The following is a 23,155-nucleotide window of genomic DNA, read 5'->3' on the forward strand; positions in this document are numbered from 1 at the left end:
AACAGTTTAGTTTATTTAGTTTGTTTGTTTTTGGCAAAGCAATTTCTATTAGTTCTAAAACATTGGCTTCCATTTGTAAACAAACACACCCACACACACACACACACACACATGCATATTTATGTACTTGTATTTAGTTTTAGCTAAAAGGAAAGCGAAAGGTGTTCATAAATTGATCTTAAAACAAAAACAACAACAAATGCAAAAACTAATTAAATTTTTTGTACATTTTCAAAGGCACTTTATTAATTATGAAATACACACACATAATTATAATTATAATTAATATACAAATTTTACAAGCTGTAATTATTAATCATTAAGTACATACATGCATACATTTATATATAGACAACTATATATATACACACGTATATATATATATAATTACTTTTAATTAATATAATTTTTGTTTGTTTTTCATTCGTCTAATTGCTTAAGTTTAAACACCGCCAATAGCTAATAATTAGCACTTTAGTGTCGCCACAATACCTGTTCTTCCATTGAAAAAATACCTTATCTTTCGATATGATATATATTTAAAAAAATATATATAATATATATATATATATATAGAGCATATTATATATGAAAAAAAAAAAAAACAAGTAATGAAACAAATTTATATATGCAATAAATAAATGAAATCAAAACTCTGAAGTCAAATGTTTCTATGAATACAATTTAGGAGACTTTTAGATCAGTTACTGATGGCTAAATTTTGTTTCTCTTTTCTGTGATTTGAATTATAAGTTAGACTGTCTCTCAGATCACTAAATTATAATAACTTTTTAAGTTTAGATCAGCCGCTTTAAGTGTTTTAGTTCAACAGATGATTATGCTAGATTTTAAATACTTTTTAGATCAAATGTTGATTTTTAGATGTGACTAATACTTTAGATCATTTATATCAATTAATTTTTGTGCTTTAGATGAGATACTGATTGTGTATTTAGATCACTTGCCGAATTGTTTTAGATCACCGTGTTTAAATTACTTTTGAAGTTTAAAACCGCTGCTGATTAAGTTTTAGATCTACGTCTTAAGTAAATGATGTCTTCGATAGTCTGTCTTTTAGATCTACCACCTAGGAAATTTTAGATCAACTCCTGATTGTCCAGGAACTCACGAATCATGTTGCGACACGACTTGAGCAACGCCTTGTTGCATGCCGCAGTGGAGGTGGCCTTCTGCTTGGCTTTCACTATTGTGCTGCCGCCGATTGCTGCCACGCTGTTGTTGCTGCTGCTGCTGCTGCAACTGGGCGTGGGTGGCGGCGTCGCCTTGGCTGGCGTCAGCGAGCGGCGCAGCAGATGCGGTGGGATGCTGCGTTTCTTCAGCGGCTGCGATGCAGCAGCCATGGAACTGCGCATCGGCTCCTTCGGCGTGGACTCCTCGGCGATGGGTTCGAATGAGGCGTCTGCTCCTCCTCCACCTATTACTGTGACTGTTGAGAGCGGAGGCGTTGTCTGCTTGATATTGGCGGCCTTGATTTCGTACTGATAGCGCAGCATTAGCAGTGCGGCAGCTGCCTCCAGCTCGAGTGCGCCATAGTTGTTGATGTACGGCAGCTTATCGGACTCCGTGTACGGCTTGCCCGTCTTCTTGATCAAGGATGCCATGCGACTCTTCATGTTGACGTTTGTAGTTGAACTGTCTATCCACTTAGCACTGCTCGCCCCTTTTATGCAAGCTCAGGGATTTACCTGGCCACCAGGTGAGATGGATTGCACCAGGCTACCTGCCTATTGGTGCGATTGGCTCGACCCGGGTCCGCTAATAAGTGGACTAATCCGCGGCAGCTGCCGTAACTTAGAATTTCTTATTAACAGCCAGGTAAGACATCGTCCATAATAGACCTTAGCCAGGCATATGTCGTATTTGGTCTATACCATTTTTAGGATCATAAACTTTAACTGGGAATCGCAACTGTTTTCAGATTCTCAAACTCCGTTCATATTGTCACCATTTGTCATTTACAATTTGAGTTTGTTCAAAGAATTTTAGATCCTAACTTAGGATTTCCTACTTTTCCCTTCTTATTTTTAGGTTTTCATTTGTTCCGCGCAGAAATCATATTGATATTCGCTTTTGAATATGTTCTAAAATTTCACTATAATCTAGGCTAAATTCTAGTTTTAAATTAACAACAAATATATGTGTAAATTTAAGGTGCCTGTTTAACAGATTTTATTTGAAGACTTTCATTTAAATGTAGGCTCTTAAATGAATCATTATGAAATATTTAACATGTATTAAATATATATATAGGATATATATTAAATCAAGTACATAGCTGTTCAGTTACGAATTAAATAATAACAATGATTTTATGCTAAGAGAAAAGAAAAAGAAAGAAAAGAAAATAACTGAGAAAAGGAAAAGAAAAAACTATTTCAACTTGATTACACGGTAAACTATATAGTCAGAGATAATCTAGTAAACATATTTATTCAGCTTGATTTGGTTTTATTTTCTGTTTTTGCTTTTACTTTATTTGCCTCTGTGAATCCAATCGAGCAGCTCTGATGTCTCAATCCACCATCTCAATTGGATGTTGACTAAAAATCAACGGTTTATTCCAAAATAATAAAATTAACACTAAATTTTTGTTGCATTGTGCCTTGGTGTCTGTGCTGCTCATGCATATACAAATGCACACACACATATATATACATATATACATATCAAGAAATATATATATGTGTATATCTATATATGCTTTTAAGATTTTTATGTATGTACATGCATTTAACTGCTGACATGGAACGTTGGGAGGCCCCGATTACGACGACGGCGATGACTACGTTGACAACGATAGCTTCTGGGTCCTTTCGTGAAATAAATATATACATCTGACTTGACTTGACTTTAGGGTCTAAGGAAAGAGTCTCTCGAGCACATCCCTAACTAGTATTACGCGTGTATCTCAAAAAGTTTGGCAACCTCATTGAGATCATCGTAGCTTTTGTTCTGATTGATTATCGTACGCGCCAGTCCAATACGATTGAATAGATTCCACAATAAAATGCCAACAATTTTTTCGTTCTGCAGATAGAAGATAACGCCCTTGCCATAGTTCGGCTCCTCGCTGGGATCGCAGCTCATCTCGGGTCCGGTAGCCGTTTTCAGCTGTTCATCAGCATTTGCATCCGCACGCACCTCAGTATGGCTATCCGCTCGCTTATCGTTGTTCGAGGGTATTGCGAAGACACCTACGGTGGGCAGCGAGGAGTCCACCAGGCCGATGCCCTCGTAGCCAATCTCTGGGCCCAGATCGGACCAGAACATACTCTGATGGGTGTACGGTTTCTCTGTGGATGAAGGCAATAGGTTCAAGTATTCTCATATATGAATATATTATTTTCCAATACTCACTCGCTCCAGTCATATTCTCGCCGGCTAGACGGCCGGAAACCACGGAATGATCGTGATGCTCGACACGTCTGCGTCCCAGCAGCGGATCATAGAAACAGGACGCATCACCGGCCACAAACAAATTGCGACGTGCTTCCAGCTCGGCGTTTACCACGAATCCACCCAGGCTACGATCGACTTCCAGTTTCGAGGCGCCAGCCATTGACGTGTTTGGCGAGCAGCCCACGCAGACAACCACGATGTCGGTTAGCAGAGACATGCCATTGTTCAGCTCCAGCTTCAGCTGGGACTCGTCCCGCGTGGCCGTGCGTATGCTGGCGTCGGTTATCACACAGACGCCCTGCGCCTTCATCTTCTGGGTTGTCCACTCGCTCAGATAGTTGGGCAGCACCTTGGACATGTTGCCGCTCTCCTGGAACACCTGGTACACCTTGCCTCCGTTGTTCTCTTTGGAGTAGTGGGCCAGCGAACAAGCTAGTTCGCTGCCAACGAACCCATTGCCGACAATCGTAATCGAGCGCTTCTGCAGCGCGTAGCGACGCAGACGATCAAAGTCATCTGGCGTGCGATAGACCATGATCTTCTCCTGCACACTGGGCGGGGCGTCGCGGAACATGGGCAGATTCTTGGGCGAGCAGCCGGTGGCAATTAAACACGTATCGTAAGTGATTTGATAACCGTCACTTAGTGTCACAATACGATTCTCTGCATCCACCTTCTTAACGGCAAAACCTTGAGCTACGGCTATGCCGCCGTTCACGCTTTCGTCCAACTTCTCCGGGTCCACAAAGAATTCCTCTGGCTCAAAGTACAAGCTGTCAGGCGGATATTTAAGTGTGAGTACAAACAGCGCTGCTTAGCGTATTCTCAGAGTTACTCACCTGCGCTCCGAGCCTGTCCACTGCTTAAAGCGATAATCCTTAATGGGATCCTCGTTCGGATTTGGTGTATACCAAAGCTCCTTGGATAGGGGTGGGCGCATATATGGCTTGCGAAACTCATTGCTGATCATCAAAACCTTGGCCTTGGCGTCGTTCGATTTGATGGCGCGGAACGCGGAGAAGGCGGCAGTGCCGCCGCCCACAATCAAGTAAGGAACATGCGCGGGAAGTTTATCTGAGCTGCTAGGTGCTGAAAGGATGCAATAGATCAGTGCCATAGATAAAGACTAGCTAGTCTGCCAGTTACTTGTGATGAATCCAGAGATTTTGGCTCGCTTTAAAGCATCCTCTGGGCTCTCGCCATCGCCCGCCCCGTCCTTGTTCTGACGTGACCAAAGCCAAGCGAACTGCAAGTGATTACAAACAGTTATTTATGATAGATTTCTAAGTATTTGGGGCACGTACGAGGCCTCCGGCTACAAGTGCCGCCAATGCACCAAGGATGCATCGTAGCTTTAGTTGTTTCAGCTTCTCTTCCGCCTTCTTTTTATCATCGTCCTCGCCACCCCCACCGCATGCATCCCCGCCGCCGCCACGTGCAATAGTTGTCTCTCGGCGCAGGCGATGGAATTCTTCGCAAGGATCTTTGCATATGTCATCAGATTTGTCCACGGCCAGCGCTGGCGGTTTCTCGCACTGAGAAGACTTCAATACCTCCTGGGCAGTGGATGACGGTCGGGTGTCCGCATAGCCCTGGAAGAGAAATCGCAAGTATTAGAGATATATTGCTTGTATAGGAGGTGCAAATCAAGTGGAATGAATGAATGATGGAATGGATGATACCACGCGAAATTGTGGTTCTTGTATGACAGCAGATGCGGCAGTGAAGTTGATGGGCGGGCTCTGCATATTGGAAGCAGTTGTGACTGCTCCAACATCGTCATCCATATCGGGTACGAATTCCACACTTTGGGCCACTTTCATGCAGGCATTCTGATTCGGATACTTATTGGCTTGTAATTTAGAGCGTGCCTCAAGCGTACGTTTTTTTACCATTTGATACAAACTGTTGTGTGCCGGCCGGCTGATGCCTGCAATAGAGGATACACATTTTAATACAATAAAAGTGATTTCAATCAAATTATGCTGCATGCCGGTCTACCAGTCGAGCATAACCTCACTCTTGCTCCCTCTGCTCCAGCGCTCCACTTACCATTTATCAGTTGGGGAAGTCGATGTACGGGTTGTATGATTCGTCTGCTGGCTAATATGTGCGCCTGTCGACAGAACTTTTGACACAAACATCTCACACTCCAAATGCTCATAATACCGTTTCGATTCGTATCGTTATGTGTTTGTCTCGAGGGGGGCAATAAAGGCAACAACAAGATTTTAAGTCTATTTGGGTTTTCTTGTGTAACAATAGTATAAACGTGAATGTATATATTATTGTTGAAGTAAATAAAAAAACGTCGTGTTTTTGTTCGATATGTGAATTAATTCTCAGTGAAAATATGACTCGAGTATCAGCACAGCTACATCTATTTTAAATGCGAAATAAGAAAGACTTTTAATTTACATCACACACATTCGGATCGGAATAAAACATTTGCACACACGCACGCCGTCTCCATGTACTGGCGCTTAACAACACTGTGCATTTGTCTCACGTACCGCGACGACCAGGGCTGGCGTATGTTCTGTTTCATTTCACAATTCAAAAAACTATTGTGAAGATTCGTTACTTTTGTTCTGGACTATGAATGATTTTTGTTTGCTTGTAGTGAAACAGTTAAGGCAATGTAGATCAGTTTCAGCCTTAACCTATTTGGCATCGAAACCGGAAATGCCGCTGCTACTAACCAACATCCATCTGAATAGGATTTCGTTCTCATGCATTCGGATCAAACACAAGGATTCCTACAGTTTATCGTATCAAACTCGAATCTTTTGTGCAAGGCATTAAATTATTTATTGACGGCTACGTCGAGTACATTGGTATGTTTACTAAATCTATTATTTATCAGCCACAATTTCCATCTTGCTGGCAGCAGCAGCTGCGCCACTCACCGGTGGCTTAATACCCATCAAATTGCAGAGCTCATTACGCAACGGGCGTACCTCCACCAAGGGCAATGTCCAGTCCGCTTCCGAAAGCAGAGTCAAGATCTCATCCATGTTCTCTTCGGGTATGTCGGTGACATCGCCGTGCAGCGCCAGAGCTTCGTAGAGCTTGGTTGCCGCCGTCTTGCGCACGTGCACATGCTGTAGACCGAGAAACACGGACATTTTGGAAAGGATTCTTTTGCTTAGCCGGGGAACTTGAAGCAGCTGACAAAAGGTGCTAATACTGGTGGCTGTCTTGTACAGCTTCCTGTAGCCTTTGACCTCCAGATTGAGTAGGCGATAAATGTCTTCGGCGAAGGGATTATTCTCATCATGCAGGACCAATTCAACACTGCCCGAGCCGAGGAGAATGTCCAAGAAACTGAGCATGGGATAGGTCACGCGCTCGTTCAGGAGATGGCACTCGAAATTCTGGACAATCTCCGAGCAGAGCCGCGGCACCATCTCCTGATGGGCACGCAGGAACTGGAAGAGTGCAGCAGAAGCGTATTTTATCTGAAATAGAGATAAGACATTGATACTCTTTCAGCTCAAATGTATTATCCGATTCTCACCAGAGATTCGGTCAGCTGCCCAATGCTGGCTGAGAGGCCAAGCAAAACGCGCTTCGAGTAGGCCGGCAAGGCGAGCAGCTCGCAGAATAAGGGGAATGTCTGGTCAGCGAAAAGCCACAGGACGGACTTCTCGTCTTTTGGGAAGATCTCGAGCAGTCGCTCATGGTCGCGAATGTGAGGAATGGCGGGCACCCAGTGGACCAACTGGCAACAGAGGCGGCCAGCCAGCCCGCGTGTGCGATCGATTTTCTCCACTGCCTGCTGCATAAAGCCAACCACAATTTGATGCACTTGGTGTGGGGATAAGAGATCTGCTGGACACTCCGTGGCCAGTTCGAAGAGCGCCTGCATTGCCGCCTCGCGCACCCAGGCGCCAATATCTCCGCGATTATCCAAGGTATACTCATCCAATGCACGCAGCAGACAATTAATCACTTTATCAAAGTGCACCCGGTCTGCAAATGAGCAGTTCACGGACGAATCGTAGCCAACCGTCTTGACCACTTTTCTCAGCGCTTGAACGCTACGAGTGCGCGCCTCGCTCCATCTGTGGGTCTGCGCCGGCTCGGTATCATCGCACACGCCTGGAGGAACCAATGCGTGATTTACTAGACTATGCAATATGGATGTCAAATGCTGTCGCAATATAAAGGCGGGCAGCGCGCCCAATGCGGCAATGTAGCCCATGCGTATGTACTCTTCCAGGTCGCTGTCAGCGCCTATCAAATATCTGTGGATAATGCGCGCGTTGTCAGCTGAGCGGGATTCCAAGCAGTAGAAGGAGAGGCAGAGCTCCGCAAAAGCATCGACAGCAGCGTCGCGAATGTTGTTCGTCTTGGTGATGAGGCAGAGCTCAATGACGTGCTGCCAGCTGGCTGTAATGAAAGGCCAGATGTTTACAATGAATATATCACAGTACATATATGTATGTGCTCCACATACCTAGGCACTCCTGGGTTACAGGCAGCTGGGCCACGCTGCAGTTACGTATGAAGCTGGCTGTGCTAAGCTTCATCAGTTCGCCGCTCATGCCTCGATAGAAGTTGCGCTCCACAAAACTCTTAACTAGATCATTGAGCTCAGCAATGCGCTGGTTGGATAGGTAGGTCCCCTTGGAGTCTGGCGCCCTTTCCAGCTGCCTTAGGGCCAGCGTTATCTCGCCCATGGCCAGCACGCAGCCATGCCTGGCGCTCACGTCGATCGTCTCCGTTTTGGCCAAGAGTTGAGGAAGGACGACGGCCGCCATGTACTCGGGTGCCCGATAGGTGAGCTTGTGCAGCGCCTTGGCTGTGAGCTCCCTTATGGCTGGATCCCAGTGGCCCACCTTGCGCTGCACCAGATGATCTATGAGAGGCTGGCGATACTCTTCGAATTGTGCAATGAAATCGCTAATGGACAAATACGAATTCTGTCGTATGCCCACGGAGTAAAAGTCCGTGGTTGTGGATATCTCAATGCCATAGGGAAAGTTGCCGAGGCGTCCGACGCTCTCTTGAAAGGCAGCTGAGGCAGCGCGTCGGCAATTGATTTCTCTGTCAAACACAGCCACAGTGAGCAGACCGGATGAGATTTGCTGGACGAATGGCTTCAGATCGTCCGGGTTGTAGGCGCGAGCAAAGGCCCAGCACATGTAGCATGCAGCATCCCGAATGTGCTGGCCGACGGACATGTAGCCCTTCATCTCGTCGTAGAAGAGCGCCTGCATCAGCAGCGGCACAAGTTCGTGCAGGCGATAGGGCAGGAGTAGGCCCCTCTTGGCTAACTCTGCTAAGGCAAGGCAGCCGCCGTGCCACGCCTCGTGCGGCTCCAGAGGATTGAGTATGTCTATGACAGAGCCAATCACCTCATCAGCCAGCTCCTTGGGCAGGCGATTGGTAACTCGACCCAGTCCCTTGGCTGCACTCCAGCGTATATCGTTGCCGCCACTGCGCAGCGCTTGGAGAAGCTCCTCTATCACCTCCTCAATAGAGTCGGGGACTACGATCTCCTCGGCAGCGGCGTCATTCTCAGGCTCAGCCTGCACAGTCAAGAAATCGCCCGCAGCGTTTGGCTGGGCAGCCAAATTGCTGGCTAGCGAGCGAGTGCCTGAGGAGGAGAAATCTTTGATTGCAGAAGGGTTTAGCTATTGATAAATTAGTTTACCTCTCTTGTAGCGCCAGCTGGCGATGCGTGGCTTGAGCTGCACCAAGCCCAGTCGCTGCACAATCTTGATATAGTATTTATATTTGAGGAAATCATTGACATCCTTGTACTGACAGCCCAGGATCCACTGGAGCAGCTTGTCCGCATAGGGCAGCAGATCCTCTCGCTTGCCATGCTTCAGTATGGACGCAACGGCAGCCAGCTGACCAAACTTCACCTGCAAGGTATCCGCCTGGTGTTGCTCGATAATCCAGTCGAAAAAGCGCTCCAAGTACAAGTCCTTGATGTCATTGCGGACAAAGTACTTGGCGGACAGGTAGGCGGCCATATTGCTGCAGGTATCGTTGGAAGAGACATACAGCTTGCACAGCTCGTAGATGCGCTCCATTTTGGGCATGGCAGCGGGAGCCAGTGGACCATCATGGTTACAATTGTTGAGTGGCAGAGGAGTATCTGCATCATACGCATCCAGTCGGGACATGTGAAAGGGATTCAGAACCAATATGGACATCCAGAGGAGCAGCATATACCGAGTCTCCCAGTTGCTGAACTTCTTGGGATCCTGCTCGCTGAGCAGCTGCAGCACAAATTCCAAGTCGCTCAACTCATGAGGCATAAACTTAACCAAAACTTTATATGTCCGAACTTTGCAAATCACGTATAAGTACTTAAAAGCAGCATCACGCTCCCCAGGTTCTTGGTTCGGCTGTCTTATTTTGTTTAATAGCCGTGTTAGTAGGAGCTCCAGGTGGGGATCGAGCAGATGCGGCTGCTCTTGGTAGCGGGAGAGCACCTCTGTGTATTGCTCAAATTCCCGTTCGAAAGAGTTCGCTTGTACCGACTTCATATTATCTATGAGCGCGAGGACTTGCTCCAGTTCGGCAAAGTGCTCCAGCGTATTCGCAGGCAAATCATCGTCCTTAACTTCGTCGCTTTGCTGCATCGTTCTGCTATTGCAATAAAATTGTAAATTATTTGAACAGCCGGACGAGCAAATCAAGTCGAACTTCACCTTTAGTTTCGTTCACTGTTTCAGCTCTGTTTCGTTCTAGCTGTTTCGCACTCAGAGCGGTCGCTGACAGGCCAGGGCTGACAAGTAGTACTTTGGTTTATTTTTGAAAATTTAAGAAAGTGCCAAAATGATGTGACAGAGATTCGTTTATCGATAACATAAACTATTTGTTAGAAAATTTGATCATTTGACGCCGTTATTTTTCATAATCATACGAGTCCTTTACCATCGTAAAGTGCAAATAGTGGCAGCACTGCAGCTCGGTTTTATTTCTGCTGTTCGTCGAACATATGATAGAGAACGCGGCAGCTGCTTTTCCAGGGCTGGCAGCCGGCTAAAAAGAAGACTCAAGAAAGCAAAACGGTTTATTTTTCGACAGTTCTGAATTTTGTTGCTCTGATTTTGAATTCAATTGTAAAAAAATTAGTTTACGAATAAGATATAAGAAAATAGACAACTTACGATTGTTGCTTCATACGGACGCGGTAACGCGTGCTGCTCGCGCTGCTGAAACATTGTGTCTTTGGTAGCCCTGACGCATTCGCGATTTTGTTTACACGCTACAGAACCTTGTATTTTACGCTGGTTTTTGGTCCAGCTCTTGAAATGAAATTGGATAACTTTCGGCTGATCGATGAAGTGCGAAAGCGTCGTGCTCTCTGGGACTCAACGATGCAGCACTGTGCACGCAAGGATGTTGGAGCCCTGCAATGGCAGGAGGTAGCAAACAAAATGAACCTGGACGGTGAGCTAAATGAATCCAGCTGCATGTTTATCCTGCTTTAATGTTCATATCTTTATTGTTAATATATTTGTACAGTGCTAACGTGTAAAAAGCGCTTCAAAGGATTACGTGATAGCTATCGCACCGAAATACGGAAAATACAGCAAAAGCGTATCCCAAACTCAAATTGGCCTTATTTTCGTGCTTTGGAATTTCTGCGCGATATATTCGATCCGGATAAATTAGTTTCCTTCTCACCAGTGCCGTTTGACATAGACAACGATTTCTCAGACTTTGAACAAAATAAGCTGGATGACTTTGTTATTGACGTCGATAATGACGATTCCTTCGACTTCGATGTTATGGGTGATATATTCAAGCGGGATACAGTGGACTCACAAATCCACGATTCTAGCTCCGAGCATTCGGTGATCAGAAGACAAAACATTGATGTGCCGAATACATGCACCACCATGAATAGATCAGACGTGGAAACCTCACCCGGACTGTTATCTCCCTTGCTGCCCAAAGCGAGAGCGGCGAAGCGTGCGAAACGTCGAAAGACATCCTCGTCCACTGATGGAGCTTATCAAAATGGCCATACGACGACAAACACAAAGTCGACACCAGTGCCTGCTACAGCGGATTCAACTGCCAAAGATGATCCCGATTACAATTTCCTAATCAGTTTGCTGCCACATGTGAAAACGTTATCTAGTTTAAACAACATGAAATTTCGTACGGAGGTCAGTCGAATGCTGATGGAGATGAATCAGCAGGACATGCAGTCGACGGAGCACTTGGGTGCCTCCAGCTTACCAAAACTAAATCCAGCATCATCAGCTGGTGTTTATAATCACGAGCATGACAGTGACACTACAAAATATAGTACGGGGACTGGCTCAATGAATGGAAGCGCTTTTCTCGCTCATAGTTCGATGATCGAGTGTGATGTTAAGATCGAGAACGAGCCCCTATATTGAGGATTGAACAAGAATTTAGATGTAAATACATAAATCCTAGACCTTAAGCTATAAACTCGCAATTGGCTGCATCCAAATTTTAGTTTTACGGCGTAAACCCAAATATTACAAAAACTGTGTCTGTATCTGATAAATGGTCCCTCACTACGCCACTACACAAACACCCATATTCTTAATGCGGTAATTATTTTATGGAATAATACAAATGGAATATAAATTGCTTCTACTTTGAAGACTATATTTCCTTCATATAACTGTTAGTTATTTATACAAAATAAATGTTAGGAATATAAAATTTTTAATATGTTTATATCATGCTAGTTTTTTCATGCTTCAGTTTTCGAATAAATTTTATTATATGGAGGTATTTCCCACACATTAAATATTTCGATTGTGCGCCATTTACTGTGAATGCCAAAGTAAGATGATGATAAACAGCTGTTGCATTTCGAAAACCAAATCCTTTAATTATGTATATATATATTTAAACGGCGCCTTGGTAATGCAGATATTTCTAGATTATAAACATATCATTGGTCACACACATTTTTGTTATATTTTAAAATCCGAATTGCTGAGATAAATAATGTTAAATTATTAAAGATATTTAAAAAAAATTTCTAATATAACAGTATGTTTTGATTTTTGTGTGCATTTTTTTTGTTATAAATTGGTTTCGGTCTTAAAACAAATTTATCGATAGTGTTTCAACCGTTGTGAATGGCATAAGAAAACGTAGCACAGTGAACGGTACGTGAGTCAGCTGTTGCATTTTTTGTAAAGCCAAAGTGCCTGTGAGAATATTTTCACGAAAGTTACCTAGTCGACTGCCATTCCATTGTGTTCCGCCCAATTGTTCACTTGCTATAGCGCTCTATTAGCACAAAAATGACAGATAGTTCAGATGAGGAATATCTGCACACCGAATGGGTGCCTTACAGCGAAAGACCCGAATGGTCCGATGTGAAGCCGCTGCCACAGGACGATGGACCCAATCCAGTTGTTTCCATTGCCTACTCACCCAAGTGTGAGTATTCACTTATATTAAGCCAAAAGCAGAACAATTTGAATAATTTTATTCTGCATTCCAGTTCGAGAGACATTTGATTATATGCGCGCCATTATTGCCAAAGGTGAAAAATCGCAACGTGCCTTGGAGCTGACAACCGAAGCGTTGCGTCAAAATCCAGCCAATTATACTGTGTGGCAATATAGACGAGACATATTGCGTGAGTTGAAAGCCAATTTGCAGGATGAGTTGGAATATCTGGATGAGGTCATTGGACAGAATGCCAAAAACTACCAAGTGTGGCATCACAGGCGGGTCATTGTCGAGATGATGAATTGCCCCAAGTGGGAGCTGGAGTTGACACAGAATGCCTTAGACAATGATGGCAATGCAAAGAATTATCATGCTTGGCAGCATCGCCAGTGGGCCATACGTACATTCAAGTAAACCCAATTCGCAAATATTTTGGAATTGATATACAAATTGTAATCATTTGTCTTTTAGTCTCTATGACGACGAGCTGGACTTTGTCGACCGTTTGATTTGCGAGGATCCACGTAACAATTCGGCCTGGAATCAGCGGTTCTTCGTGCTCAAGCATTTTGGATTCACTCCAGAGGTTATCAAACGGGAGGCCGAGTATGCCATGGATCGCATACGAGTCATCAAGAATAACGAAAGCCCATGGAACTTTTTGGTTGGAGTCCTGCGACAAAGCAAGAGTGGAAAGCTAGATAGCCTACCGGAAGTAGTGGAGTTTAGTGAGGGCTTGTACAATGCTGGCAATCGTTCGCCCTATCTGCTAGCCTTCCTCATCGATCTCTATCAGGAGCAGGCGCTGGATTCAAAGCAGGAAGACAACAGCATTGCCCAAAAGGTTTATACGCTGTGCGACGACATGGCCAGCAAACATGATGTTATACGTCGTAAATATTGGCAGTACGTGGCGTCCCATTTGAAGACGCAGCTGAGCAAGCAGACGGAAGGAATTGATTAGTTTTATATTCATATACAAAATATGTTTGCGTTTCTGCCCTTCAGGCATTATTTTCTTAATATACAGAAATACATACCATGTTAGACCATAGACACCGCTCATAGAATTCTAGTTAAGTTATTTAAGTTGTGCTGCAAGGTCTCGCCTTGTTTGAATTGTTTACCGAGCTCCGTGTTGCTGTTTGTCCACGTAAAATTCATCATAAGATAATTTTGTTCATTATCTGAACGCATTTCTTATCAGCGAGCATTGCTTACAGTGGGACAGAACAGAGAGATATATGGAAAATAAACAGCGTGCATAGACTGACACTATCGTGGACTATGTCCTGTTGGTCTGCATCTTTATCTGTCTGTTCAGCAAAAAAAAAAAATGTTAACTTTCTGCTGACTCAATATTTTTATTCATTTAAATTTGCTTCTTTCAGTTTTTATTTATTTATCTTTTGTTTTTATTTTTTAGTTGAGTACATACATTATAGCAGTTGGTAATATATAACGTTTTTTTGTTATTTTCTTTGAATTTGATTTTCTTGCGTATATATTTTGTTTTTAGTTTGTTCAGAATGGAAATTGTTTTTAGATTTGTTTCGTTTACTTTTGTTTTGGAATAGGCAAAAGGCAATTGGCAATTGAACAATTTTGGGATTAGAAAAACTTAATTTCGTGTGCTCTTTGCCAGGCATTCAGTAAAATACTTTAAAATAAAGCAGAAGACATCTTTGGCGTGTTTTTTAGTATGGATACAAAATATTGTTTTCATTTTAATGTATATATACATATATATAGGAGTATATATATATATATATGGAGTACTCTTTTGCATAGTTTAATAAAATTTCGTAATAATAAAATATATATATATATATTTTTTTTAATATTATTTTTTTAAAATTTTTTTAGTCTGCTCAAAAAGTATTGTGAATTTTAGGTGTCTCTTTGTTTTAATGATTTCAATTGTTTATGAATATATATTTTGTGTCCCCTTTATCAAACCCTGTGAGTTCTACATGGGTTAAACCAGATTGGGGAACTATATTGACTAATGCACAACAAGAGAGGACAAATGCAAACTAGTTCAACGGCTGTTTAGTTCAAATGAGTAAACATAATTCTCAAAATTTCGAAATTCTAAGTTGAAAAAACACTAAACCAGAATACAAAATCTAAAACTCAAATTTCGTAATACTTTTTGAACAGACCTCGTATATAAATTTGAAAATAAGCCTATTAAATTCAAACATACTTTCAAAATCAAAGCTATTTAGGAAATTAGTTTTAAAGACAGTTCAAATATATCTATATATAATATAGTTTAGAAAAAAGTGTAGGCTCACATTATAAAATATTTAAATTTTCTTTTCTTTTACTACAACTGATTCATGTCGCTCCCGAGTGTTGGGTGTGCCAGAGAAAAAGTTTTGATAGTTATTTTTTTTTTTAACAATTTGATATATAGAATATCTATATGTATACATTTGAAATAATGTTCGCCTTTGGTTTGAATTACATTTGTGTAAAAGCATTTTTAGCAAAAAAAATTAAAAATTTCATTTTGTTTCATTTCTAAAATCTGTTTCATCAGAATTTGTGTTTCATTACAAATATTACTGTTTTACTTCATTCTTCTGTTACTCCTTTATATTATATAAAATAAATCATTTACCAACATTTCGGTTTTTCGTTTTCTGCGCTTTGTGTGAGGAAGCTTCATATACCATCTATAAATATATGTATATGTATATGTTCATATATACTATATAGATATACATTTTAGTTTTCTTTTGTTTTTCATATAATTGTTAAAAAATTAATGCCACTTGTGCCACTTGCTATGTTTTTATCTGAATATATATGTATGTATGTATGTACGTACAATCGACATTTGCAACTGTTCTTGACATGGACATGCATGTACATATACATACATATATCATTCAATACCAATCAATCTGTAACTCTCTCTAATGTAACTCTGTCTTTCTAACTCTTATGCCAGCTCTTGGAGCTACATCGTCCTCCCTTTTCCTCTTTCTCTCTTTGTCTATCTCTCTCTCTCTCTTTTTGCCTACTTATCCTCGCCAATGCCCTCGTCGGTTGTTGTCTTACGCTCTCTAGCCTCATCGTTGCTGATATCACATTTTTCAGCCAACATATCCTCGATGCCCTCGTCGTCGACGGCCTGGCTCTCGCCGGGTATATGCTTGCGCATAGGCAGCATAACGCACAACTCATCGCCGTCCTGAGGTAATGGTGGAAACTTGGCATACGAGGTGTTCGCAATGGTGCCCACCGTGCTGTCCTTATAGCAATCGGGTGTCATACGCACACGGCATGTCTCGTAGGCCTTGACATAGCCCAGCTTGGTATATAGATTCCTGGACGCATCGTTCTGTGGACGTATGACAACGAACGGAGTATAGCCTCGCTCGATCACCAGCTGAGTCAATGACTTGGCCAATCGAATGCCATAACTGTTAGAGAAGTGAGATATATTAGATCACTATAGATCTATAGGTCAGAGGGAATGGCTATACCCACCCCATGCGTCGGTAATCTGGACGTGTTTGCATAGAAAACATAGCGCCGTAATACGAGTGCACCATCCATGCCGCCAGCTCGTTCGTATCCTTGCGATAGATGCCCAGTCCGGGCAGCACACGCACGAGTATATCGAAGAGCTTGACGCACTCGATTTCATTGGCCGGATATAGATCGTGTATGCCCTGAACGTTCTCCAATGTTAGCAAGCGCATTTCCGCATCGTCGGGCAGCGGCTCCAGCTCCAGGTCCGTGTTCAGCTTGTTGCACACATAGATATCACCGCTCAGTCGCTCCATCACTCCAATCTTCGAATAGAACTCATCCAGGCGATTCATAATTGCGACGTGCGTAAAGTTCAGGTACAATGGCTTTCGCCAATCTATAAGTACATCTTCGGTGCGCATCAGATCGACGTACTCGATGTGTGCGGATGGACAAAATATGCCAAACGTTTGGTATATATTGTTGTGCGGCTGCAATTAAAATACGAGATTTATATAATGCCGTATGGGTTATGGGCGTCGGCCCTGACTATTTACCGTTAGCGTGCATCCTGGAAAATGTAATATTATCGGCTTTTCGGGCCAATCTTTAGCAACATAAAACTTAAAGTCCCAAACACGATCATTCAGGTACGTTTTAATGGTTTGATGAAACTGCAAACGAAAAGATCATACAAGTTTTTCTTAGAATTTATTTATTTGAAGGGACTTTCGGAAAATCCCTTATGTGATTAGAAAATAATAAGGAAAGAGCTGTAAAGGAGAAAAACAATAATACAGAATAGTACAAAGGACAGAATTGAACTGTATACTAAGAAGAATATTATAATAATTGAAGGATTTTTCGTTTACTTTCTTCTCCTTCTTATACACACAAAATTACATTGATTAGCCTAAAGAGTTCGTTTAGTTAATGCTGACCTTATAGACAAGGTCTTTGTAATTTGCCAACCGCATAGCCTTAAGATTTGCATACAAAAATATTCACGTGTTGTTTTAAGCACGCCTAAAAAAATAGCGAATAGTTTTACATAAATGTTGAAACTTTGGCTGACGCCGAAACTCCAAAATTTCTTGAAGGCGAAAATAGTTTACTTTTGGGCACGCCCCCTTGCACAGTGCCAGTCTCATCCGCAGCCAAACTAAGCGAACCGCTTGCCGTTTGCAGGGCGCATTAAAAATTGAAATGAATCGCTCGTAGACAGTTGAAAAAGAAAAAAAATTGAAAAAAGAGGTCAACATCAGTCGATGGGTCGGCGAGATTGCATGACTCTGTGTGACTATGCGGTCTACCTGTTTGGGTGGCTTGCTGCTGGCAGGCGCTTCACACACACTCGCCCACGTCCACGCCCACAACAGGTAATTGTTGCTACAAATTACCAGAGAAGTGGGCGTGGCTGTCAGATATGGAGTCGTGTCAGTGGCATGCAACACAGGCTGCCTCAATATTTATGTGCATTTTGAGTGGGCGGCAATCGGAGGTCGAATATAGGTCTATAGGTCTGTGGGTCTATGGGTCTGTAGGTCTCTTCAGAGCTGTAGAGCCCGTAGAGCATTCTCGCTTACCTTTAATGATTCCGGCAGATAGCGCTCTAAAGTTACCAAAATTTCTGGAAGCTCTGATTCATGCACCAAACGAAAGTGTCTACCTTCAGGAATGATTTCCATTTCTGTAAAAGAGAGAAGAGAAGATAGTTCATAATGAGTGTAAAACGAGAATAAACGAGAATATTTCCCAAGCTGATTAATAGTACTTATATTCAGTTAATTGTTAGTTGTGCATTTCTACAATAATATCCATTTCCCATTTGCATTCCTTTAACCACCTACCACCCTCAGCTCTGGGTTTAGTATAACTTTCCTCCCTCATCTGATTCGTTAAATATTCATAAAGGGTTCAACCATCTGTTAACAATTAGGGAATTAGAAACTATTTAAATTTAAATTTTATTTGGGCAGTCTTTTCCACACTTAATAAAACATTAGCCTGTAATCCTCTTACGCTGCATAAATTTTACTTTTCCTTTCACTCTTGTAGACTTATATACAATTAAACACATTTATATATCCCACAGATGCTTTCATACTATACGCTGGAATTTATATTATACGTACATATAATATGTATTTATAGTCTACATATATATACTAGACACATTTTATTCACCATAATGGCAACTGCAGCTGCCATTAGCCTCTCTGCCTCGCATATGAGTCGCTTGCCACATTTTGCAGCATTAATAATCTCAAATATTTGTTTGCTTTCTCGAGTGCAATGGGTTATTTGTGTGCCCCCTTTTCTGCATCAAATACACCCACTTATTCGCTCTATGAAAGCCTCACGCTTTGGCCTCAATCAAGGCCAAAAGGAATGGATTATGAAAGCACTCAATGTCCTACAATCGAGAATAGGCGACTAGATTATCATCATCATCATCGAAACTTATTATTATTCATTGTCATTAGCATTGCCATAATCATTAGTAATACTATAAAATTATATATTATTTGTAGATCTTGTTAAAAGAAACTTTTATTTGATCAGGTAATACACTGATTACCCGCTCTCGGTGGTTACAGGGTATTTATTGCAAAATGTACAAATCAAATATGCAAAATAAAGAGTCAAGAAAATGCCGTTGACAGTCACAACATGCATGATAATGATGGCGGTGATGCTGATGATGAAGATGATGATGTTGTCATATTGGCTAGTAAAATATATGTTGATGGCCATATCCTTTAGATTTTTGGCATTACGTATCGAATATGTGAGCACATCCGTTATTGAGCCAATTTTCAAACCGTATTAGCTGCTATAAACCGCATACGTAACGAGCCATTTCCCCACCCGCAAAATAATATAAGCTGTTGACTGCAATGGCATGGAAATGTGTAACGAAACTCTTGAGCTTCTTTGTTTGTATTTTTTAAATATTATAATAGAAGTATATATTATACATAAGGAATATTGTTGGGCTACTATATTGCCCTAGACAAGTGCACAAATATTATGCAGCCAGTGGGCGCTGTAACCTTCTTGCTCCATTATAACCTACATTAAACCCAAGTTTATCTCACTTCAACACTTTTTTATCCCAGTTCCCATTTGCTTGATTGACAGGCAAGTCGAAAAAAGGGGAAAAATGCTGGTTGTTTGACTATTTGACTGATTGATGATGTGATTGATTGGCTCAAATGGCGAATATCATTCATTACTTGTTTTACTGGGTTACTATGACTATATTTATTACGGCCATTTGTGTTGTGTGTGTCGAAGCGAACAGAGCGAAGCAAACGTCCACGCCCCCACATGGGGGTAACTATGACGGACGCTAATGCCTTGTGGCTGATTTGTGGAAATTAGTATTTGTATTAGTCGTGTTCTTGAATAATACTTATGAATGTAGGTGATGAAGCGTGTGGGCTTCTTAAGGGCTACGCAAAACATAGCTCACAGGAGACAATGTGTGTAATGTGAGCAAGGCTTGAAAACACCGCGAACCCTGAACACAAGAGTTCCTAGAATGGAGTGATCGGCTTTGATCGAGTGGAAAACAACTTGTACTGAGATCTCAGGCCATTATGCTCGACATCCCATTCTGCCTGGTAAATCCTACTACATTATTACAAGCCACTACAAAAGATTGATTGACCTAAAATTTTAAAATATACCAGTTTCCCTTCTATATTTCTTAAAATACCTAGAGTTGTGGAATCGATTACCTGAACCGAACTACCCACATTTACCCAGTGCGTCTGCAGCCCTGGGGTCTCTATACGTCTGAGACAGTTTGCGAATACAGACGGCTGACTAAATATGCAGCTCAAAATACAAAATCAATATAATAAGTGTTTGTAATCTGTTGTTAGGCAGACAGCTAGAGAGAGGGAGGAGGAGAGAGAGCAAGGAGAGCGCGACACCCGATGGTCCCTTGAGCAGACACCGTTCGCATAACAGCTTTTTCGTTTGCTTATTTAGCCTTTAAAAATACCGTTGACATTTCGCAGCGGCAGCCGCAGCAGGTAGCAGACACCGCAGCCGTCTGGCGAATCGCGAATTCCCCGATAGTTCCATATCGTTGCCATTCCCAAATGTGGAAGCATCAATGGCCCCTCTTCCCGGTGAATCCTGTAGCACCCGCTGAGCGCATCGCGCTTGCCGGCCAATTAATTTGTTTTTTCCCCAATTACAATCGTGTAAGTGCCTATGAAGCGTTAATTTCATATACCCTATCAAATGGGGTATATGGCAAACACCAGTATTGTACATATAGAAAAGTTGCTGCTAAATTATTGTTAATAATATAATTTAATTTATAGAAAATAATCTTGCCCATATAAAGTATTAACATTAGTTAGAGCAACTGATATTTTCTATATTGCTCTGCAGCAAATATAGCTAGCTTAACCAACTGTTGCTTCATTTTCCACAAGCTCAATTATTCGCAGTTCAGCTAAAGGGTATTCTAAGTTCTATTGGCGTTTGATTTTGTCTCCTCTTCTTCATTTCTGGGAGACACTCGATATAAAAATATGTTCATGGGCGAGCAGAAATCTCTGCTTTAATTGACATGCACATGTGCACTTGCATATGCACATATACATATACTCATGCACAGGTATAGATGTATGTATGTATGTATGCGGATTGTACATATGTATGTACATATATGTATTTAAATACTTACAAAAAATATTAAATCCGTTGACCTTGTATGAATTTGTTGCTGTTGTTGTTGTTGTTGTTGTAGCGTTTGCTTTTGCGTTTGTGTCAAGCCGAAGCCAGCTGCTTGAATTAATTAGTTTTTATTTGAGCTTAATTATTAATTAGTTTGATGGCAAACAATATTTTAATTTTTTAAATTAATGTTTTGTTGTAGAAATTTTTTCGCAGTTTTAGAAAAAGTGCAGTATGAAAATAATTTTTTTTTTATATGCGAATCACAGATGCTCTTTATTAATATAATTGGTTGGTATTTAAATTGTTGAGTGCTAGTTTTTTTAGTTTTGTTGAAAAATTTAGTTGCCTGGTAGCTGATATTATTTATATAAACTTTTAGTTTTTTATAGATTGTAAATTGTATTTAACCGTTGTCTCGTGTCGTTTGGTTAGGCCCTTTATGAATGGAGGATGTCGGCAGGCTGCTCAGGAGCAAGAGCTGCTATGCGTATTTGTATTTGTATGTATATGTATGTCTATGAATGTATACGTATGTGCGTCTATGTTTATATGTGCATCAAAATTTCAAAGTACGGTATTGTAGTTGTTGTTGTTATTGCTGCTGCTGCTGCGACTCCTCCACAGACAGGCCTAACCAGCCAGGAAAGCCCGTTATTCCTTTTGCTTTTGTTTTTCGTTTATTATTGTTGCTTTTATTGTATTTGTATTATGTGTATCTTCGGCAGATACAACAACAAGCGTGTGCTAGTCCAGCATGGCGGCCGAGGACGTGCAGTAGTTGGTGATGGTAACGCTCTGTGCTTCTCTTCTCTCCGCTTTCTGTTCCTTCCAATCCTTCTTATGCTTGCTGCTGCTGCTATTGTTGTTATTGCTGCTGCTGTTGTTGCGTCCCACGCACACTGCACACACGGTACGGTACTTTTGAGCTGTATTGGTGCTTAGAAGGTATTTGGTTGTCCGTCTATCTGTTTCACTTGTTTTTTTGTTTTCGATTTATGTATTTTCACGAAAATTGATTTTCTGCTGTGCTGCTGCTGCTTCGGTTGCTGTTGCTGTTGTTGCTGCTGTTGCTGGCCTGGTTCTGGTTGCTGCTGCAGCTATGTGGGCTTTGATGGTCTCCTTGTGCGGCGCCTGCTTTTTGGCTTCAGTTATTTGTTTAGTGCTAGGCCCAGCCCCAAGGACGCGCCACTTGGACACACAAACACACACAGTCGCGCGCGGCACACACACTCAGAGAACACACGCACAGTTCGAGAGAAATTCAATTCGCCTAATTTAATTGTTGTATTAAGACTCTGTGGGCTCTGCCGTGGGCTACGCTTTTGATTCACTGCTTCTGCTGCTGCTGTTGTTGTTGCTGCTGCTGCTGCTGCTGCCCTATGCAGTGCGTTCCAAATTTGTTGTGGACTTTGTGTACTATGTGCGCTGCGCTTCGGAAGGCGTTTGGAATTCGCAGGAATCGAACTAATCTGACTGACTGACGACAACGAACTGATTCTGAATCCAAGGAGCAGAGCCAGATGTTGGCCCAAGTTTCTATATTTATGTATGTGTGGCGAATCGGCACTGCAACGTGGCAACGTCGTCAACATCGTGTTGCCGACATCTTTGTTGCTGTTTTTATATTCGCATTTTGTTGTTGCTGCTGCTGTCGGCTGTCGGCTTTCGTCTGCAGTCTCGTCCTCGTCTCGTGTGTTGCGCTACCCCTAGCTCGAGAGTTTACGACTTTGCCGCTTGCTTTGTAACGCATTTTCCATCCCCTAAATACCTTAATACAAACATTTTCTATTTACCCAGAAAAATTATTTTCCAAGAATTACCATTGCATACTTTTTGGGTGGCAAACAAATTGCGAATTTATAATATCGAATTAAGGATGCATATGGAAATTTAAACTTTTTAAGATATCATAAAATAATAGTTGGAAATAATTCTTAAATATGATGTAGATTTTATTAATCAAATTCAAATTTTTAAAAATTGCATTACATGCATTTATTTATATTCATTAGATGTTAAGCGCATTCAACGTTCGTTCAGTTGCGTTTTTTGGTTATGCATGTAACAAGCACATTTATTTGCCGCCTGCATTTGTGTCTTTGCTCTTGCGCTCACATGT

The 23,155-nt window shown here is 41.8% G+C and overlaps 6 protein-coding genes across 8 annotated transcripts in view; 2 read left to right on the forward strand and 4 right to left on the reverse strand.

Annotated features, from left to right (window-relative positions):
- Nucleotides 1-5: 5 nt before the first annotated feature.
- Nucleotides 6-2,006, reverse strand: LOC108649885 (uncharacterized). The gene has a single exon (XM_018098964.3). It carries the CDS (start codon nt 1,632-1,634, stop codon nt 1,098-1,100), a length of 537 nt encoding a protein of 178 aa, XP_017954453.1. The 5' UTR covers nt 1,635-2,006; the 3' UTR covers nt 6-1,097.
- A 426-nt stretch (nt 2,007-2,432) lies between these two features.
- On the reverse strand, nt 2,433-6,026 carry AIF (Apoptosis inducing factor). Of its 2 annotated transcripts, none has more exons than XM_018098958.3 (7): nt 5,473-6,026; nt 5,103-5,350; nt 4,725-5,012; nt 4,567-4,666; nt 4,260-4,509; nt 3,379-4,193; nt 2,433-3,314 (listed from the first exon to the last, which is right to left on the reverse strand). In XM_018098958.3, the coding sequence occupies exons 1-7, from the start codon at nt 5,582-5,584 to the stop codon at nt 2,917-2,919; spliced, it is 2,211 nt and encodes a 736-aa protein (XP_017954447.1). In that variant the 5' UTR covers nt 5,585-6,026; the 3' UTR covers nt 2,433-2,916. The 2 variants fall into 2 exon arrangements, with proteins under 2 accessions (XP_017954447.1, XP_017954448.1); XM_018098959.3 differs by having other exon boundaries at nt 5,313-5,350; nt 5,473-6,025.
- A 154-nt stretch (nt 6,027-6,180) lies between these two features.
- On the reverse strand, nt 6,181-10,145 carry Tbcd (tubulin folding cofactor D). Its single transcript, XM_018099109.3, has 4 exons — nt 9,083-10,145; nt 7,883-9,025; nt 6,941-7,815; nt 6,181-6,881 (listed from the first exon to the last, which is right to left on the reverse strand). The coding sequence occupies exons 1-4, from the start codon at nt 10,023-10,025 to the stop codon at nt 6,276-6,278; spliced, it is 3,567 nt and encodes a 1,188-aa protein (XP_017954598.1). The 5' UTR covers nt 10,026-10,145; the 3' UTR covers nt 6,181-6,275.
- Nucleotides 10,146-10,291: 146 nt separating this feature from the next.
- Nucleotides 10,292-12,020, forward strand: LOC108650042 (uncharacterized). Its single transcript, XM_018099167.3, has 2 exons — nt 10,292-10,839; nt 10,915-12,020. The coding sequence occupies exons 1-2, from the start codon at nt 10,701-10,703 to the stop codon at nt 11,799-11,801; spliced, it is 1,026 nt and encodes a 341-aa protein (XP_017954656.1). The 5' UTR covers nt 10,292-10,700; the 3' UTR covers nt 11,802-12,020.
- Nucleotides 12,021-12,419: 399 nt separating this feature from the next.
- On the forward strand, nt 12,420-13,897 carry Fnta (farnesyl transferase alpha). The gene is made up of 3 exons (XM_018099140.3): nt 12,420-12,828; nt 12,893-13,253; nt 13,315-13,897. Exons 1-3 carry the CDS (start codon nt 12,690-12,692, stop codon nt 13,805-13,807), a joined length of 993 nt encoding a protein of 330 aa, XP_017954629.1. The 5' UTR covers nt 12,420-12,689; the 3' UTR covers nt 13,808-13,897.
- A 453-nt stretch (nt 13,898-14,350) lies between these two features.
- The window catches only part of LOC108649650 (uncharacterized), a 203,819-nt gene continuing 195,014 nt past the window's right edge, over nt 14,351-23,155 (reverse strand). The window contains exons 2-6 of one of the 2 annotated variants that reach the window (XM_089258590.1): nt 21,044-21,085; nt 17,919-18,022; nt 16,890-17,006; nt 16,348-16,823; nt 14,351-16,280 (exon numbers count right to left, since the gene is read on the reverse strand). In XM_089258590.1, coding sequence (XP_089114716.1) covers nt 15,875-16,280; nt 16,348-16,823; nt 16,890-17,006; nt 17,919-18,020 — 1,101 coding nt within the window. In that variant the 5' untranslated portion in view covers nt 18,021-18,022; nt 21,044-21,085 and the 3' untranslated portion in view covers nt 14,351-15,874. Of the gene's footprint in view, nt 16,281-16,347; nt 16,824-16,889; nt 17,007-17,918; nt 18,023-21,043; nt 22,606-23,155 lie in introns of those variants that run through there. The other variant, XM_018098631.3, reaches the window with a different exon arrangement.

This window comes from Drosophila navojoa, chromosome 3, assembly GCF_054131105.1.
Source record: "Drosophila navojoa isolate 15081-1374.11 chromosome 3, UAZ_NAV_1.0, whole genome shotgun sequence".
Taxonomy (NCBI): domain Eukaryota; kingdom Metazoa; phylum Arthropoda; class Insecta; order Diptera; family Drosophilidae; genus Drosophila; species Drosophila navojoa.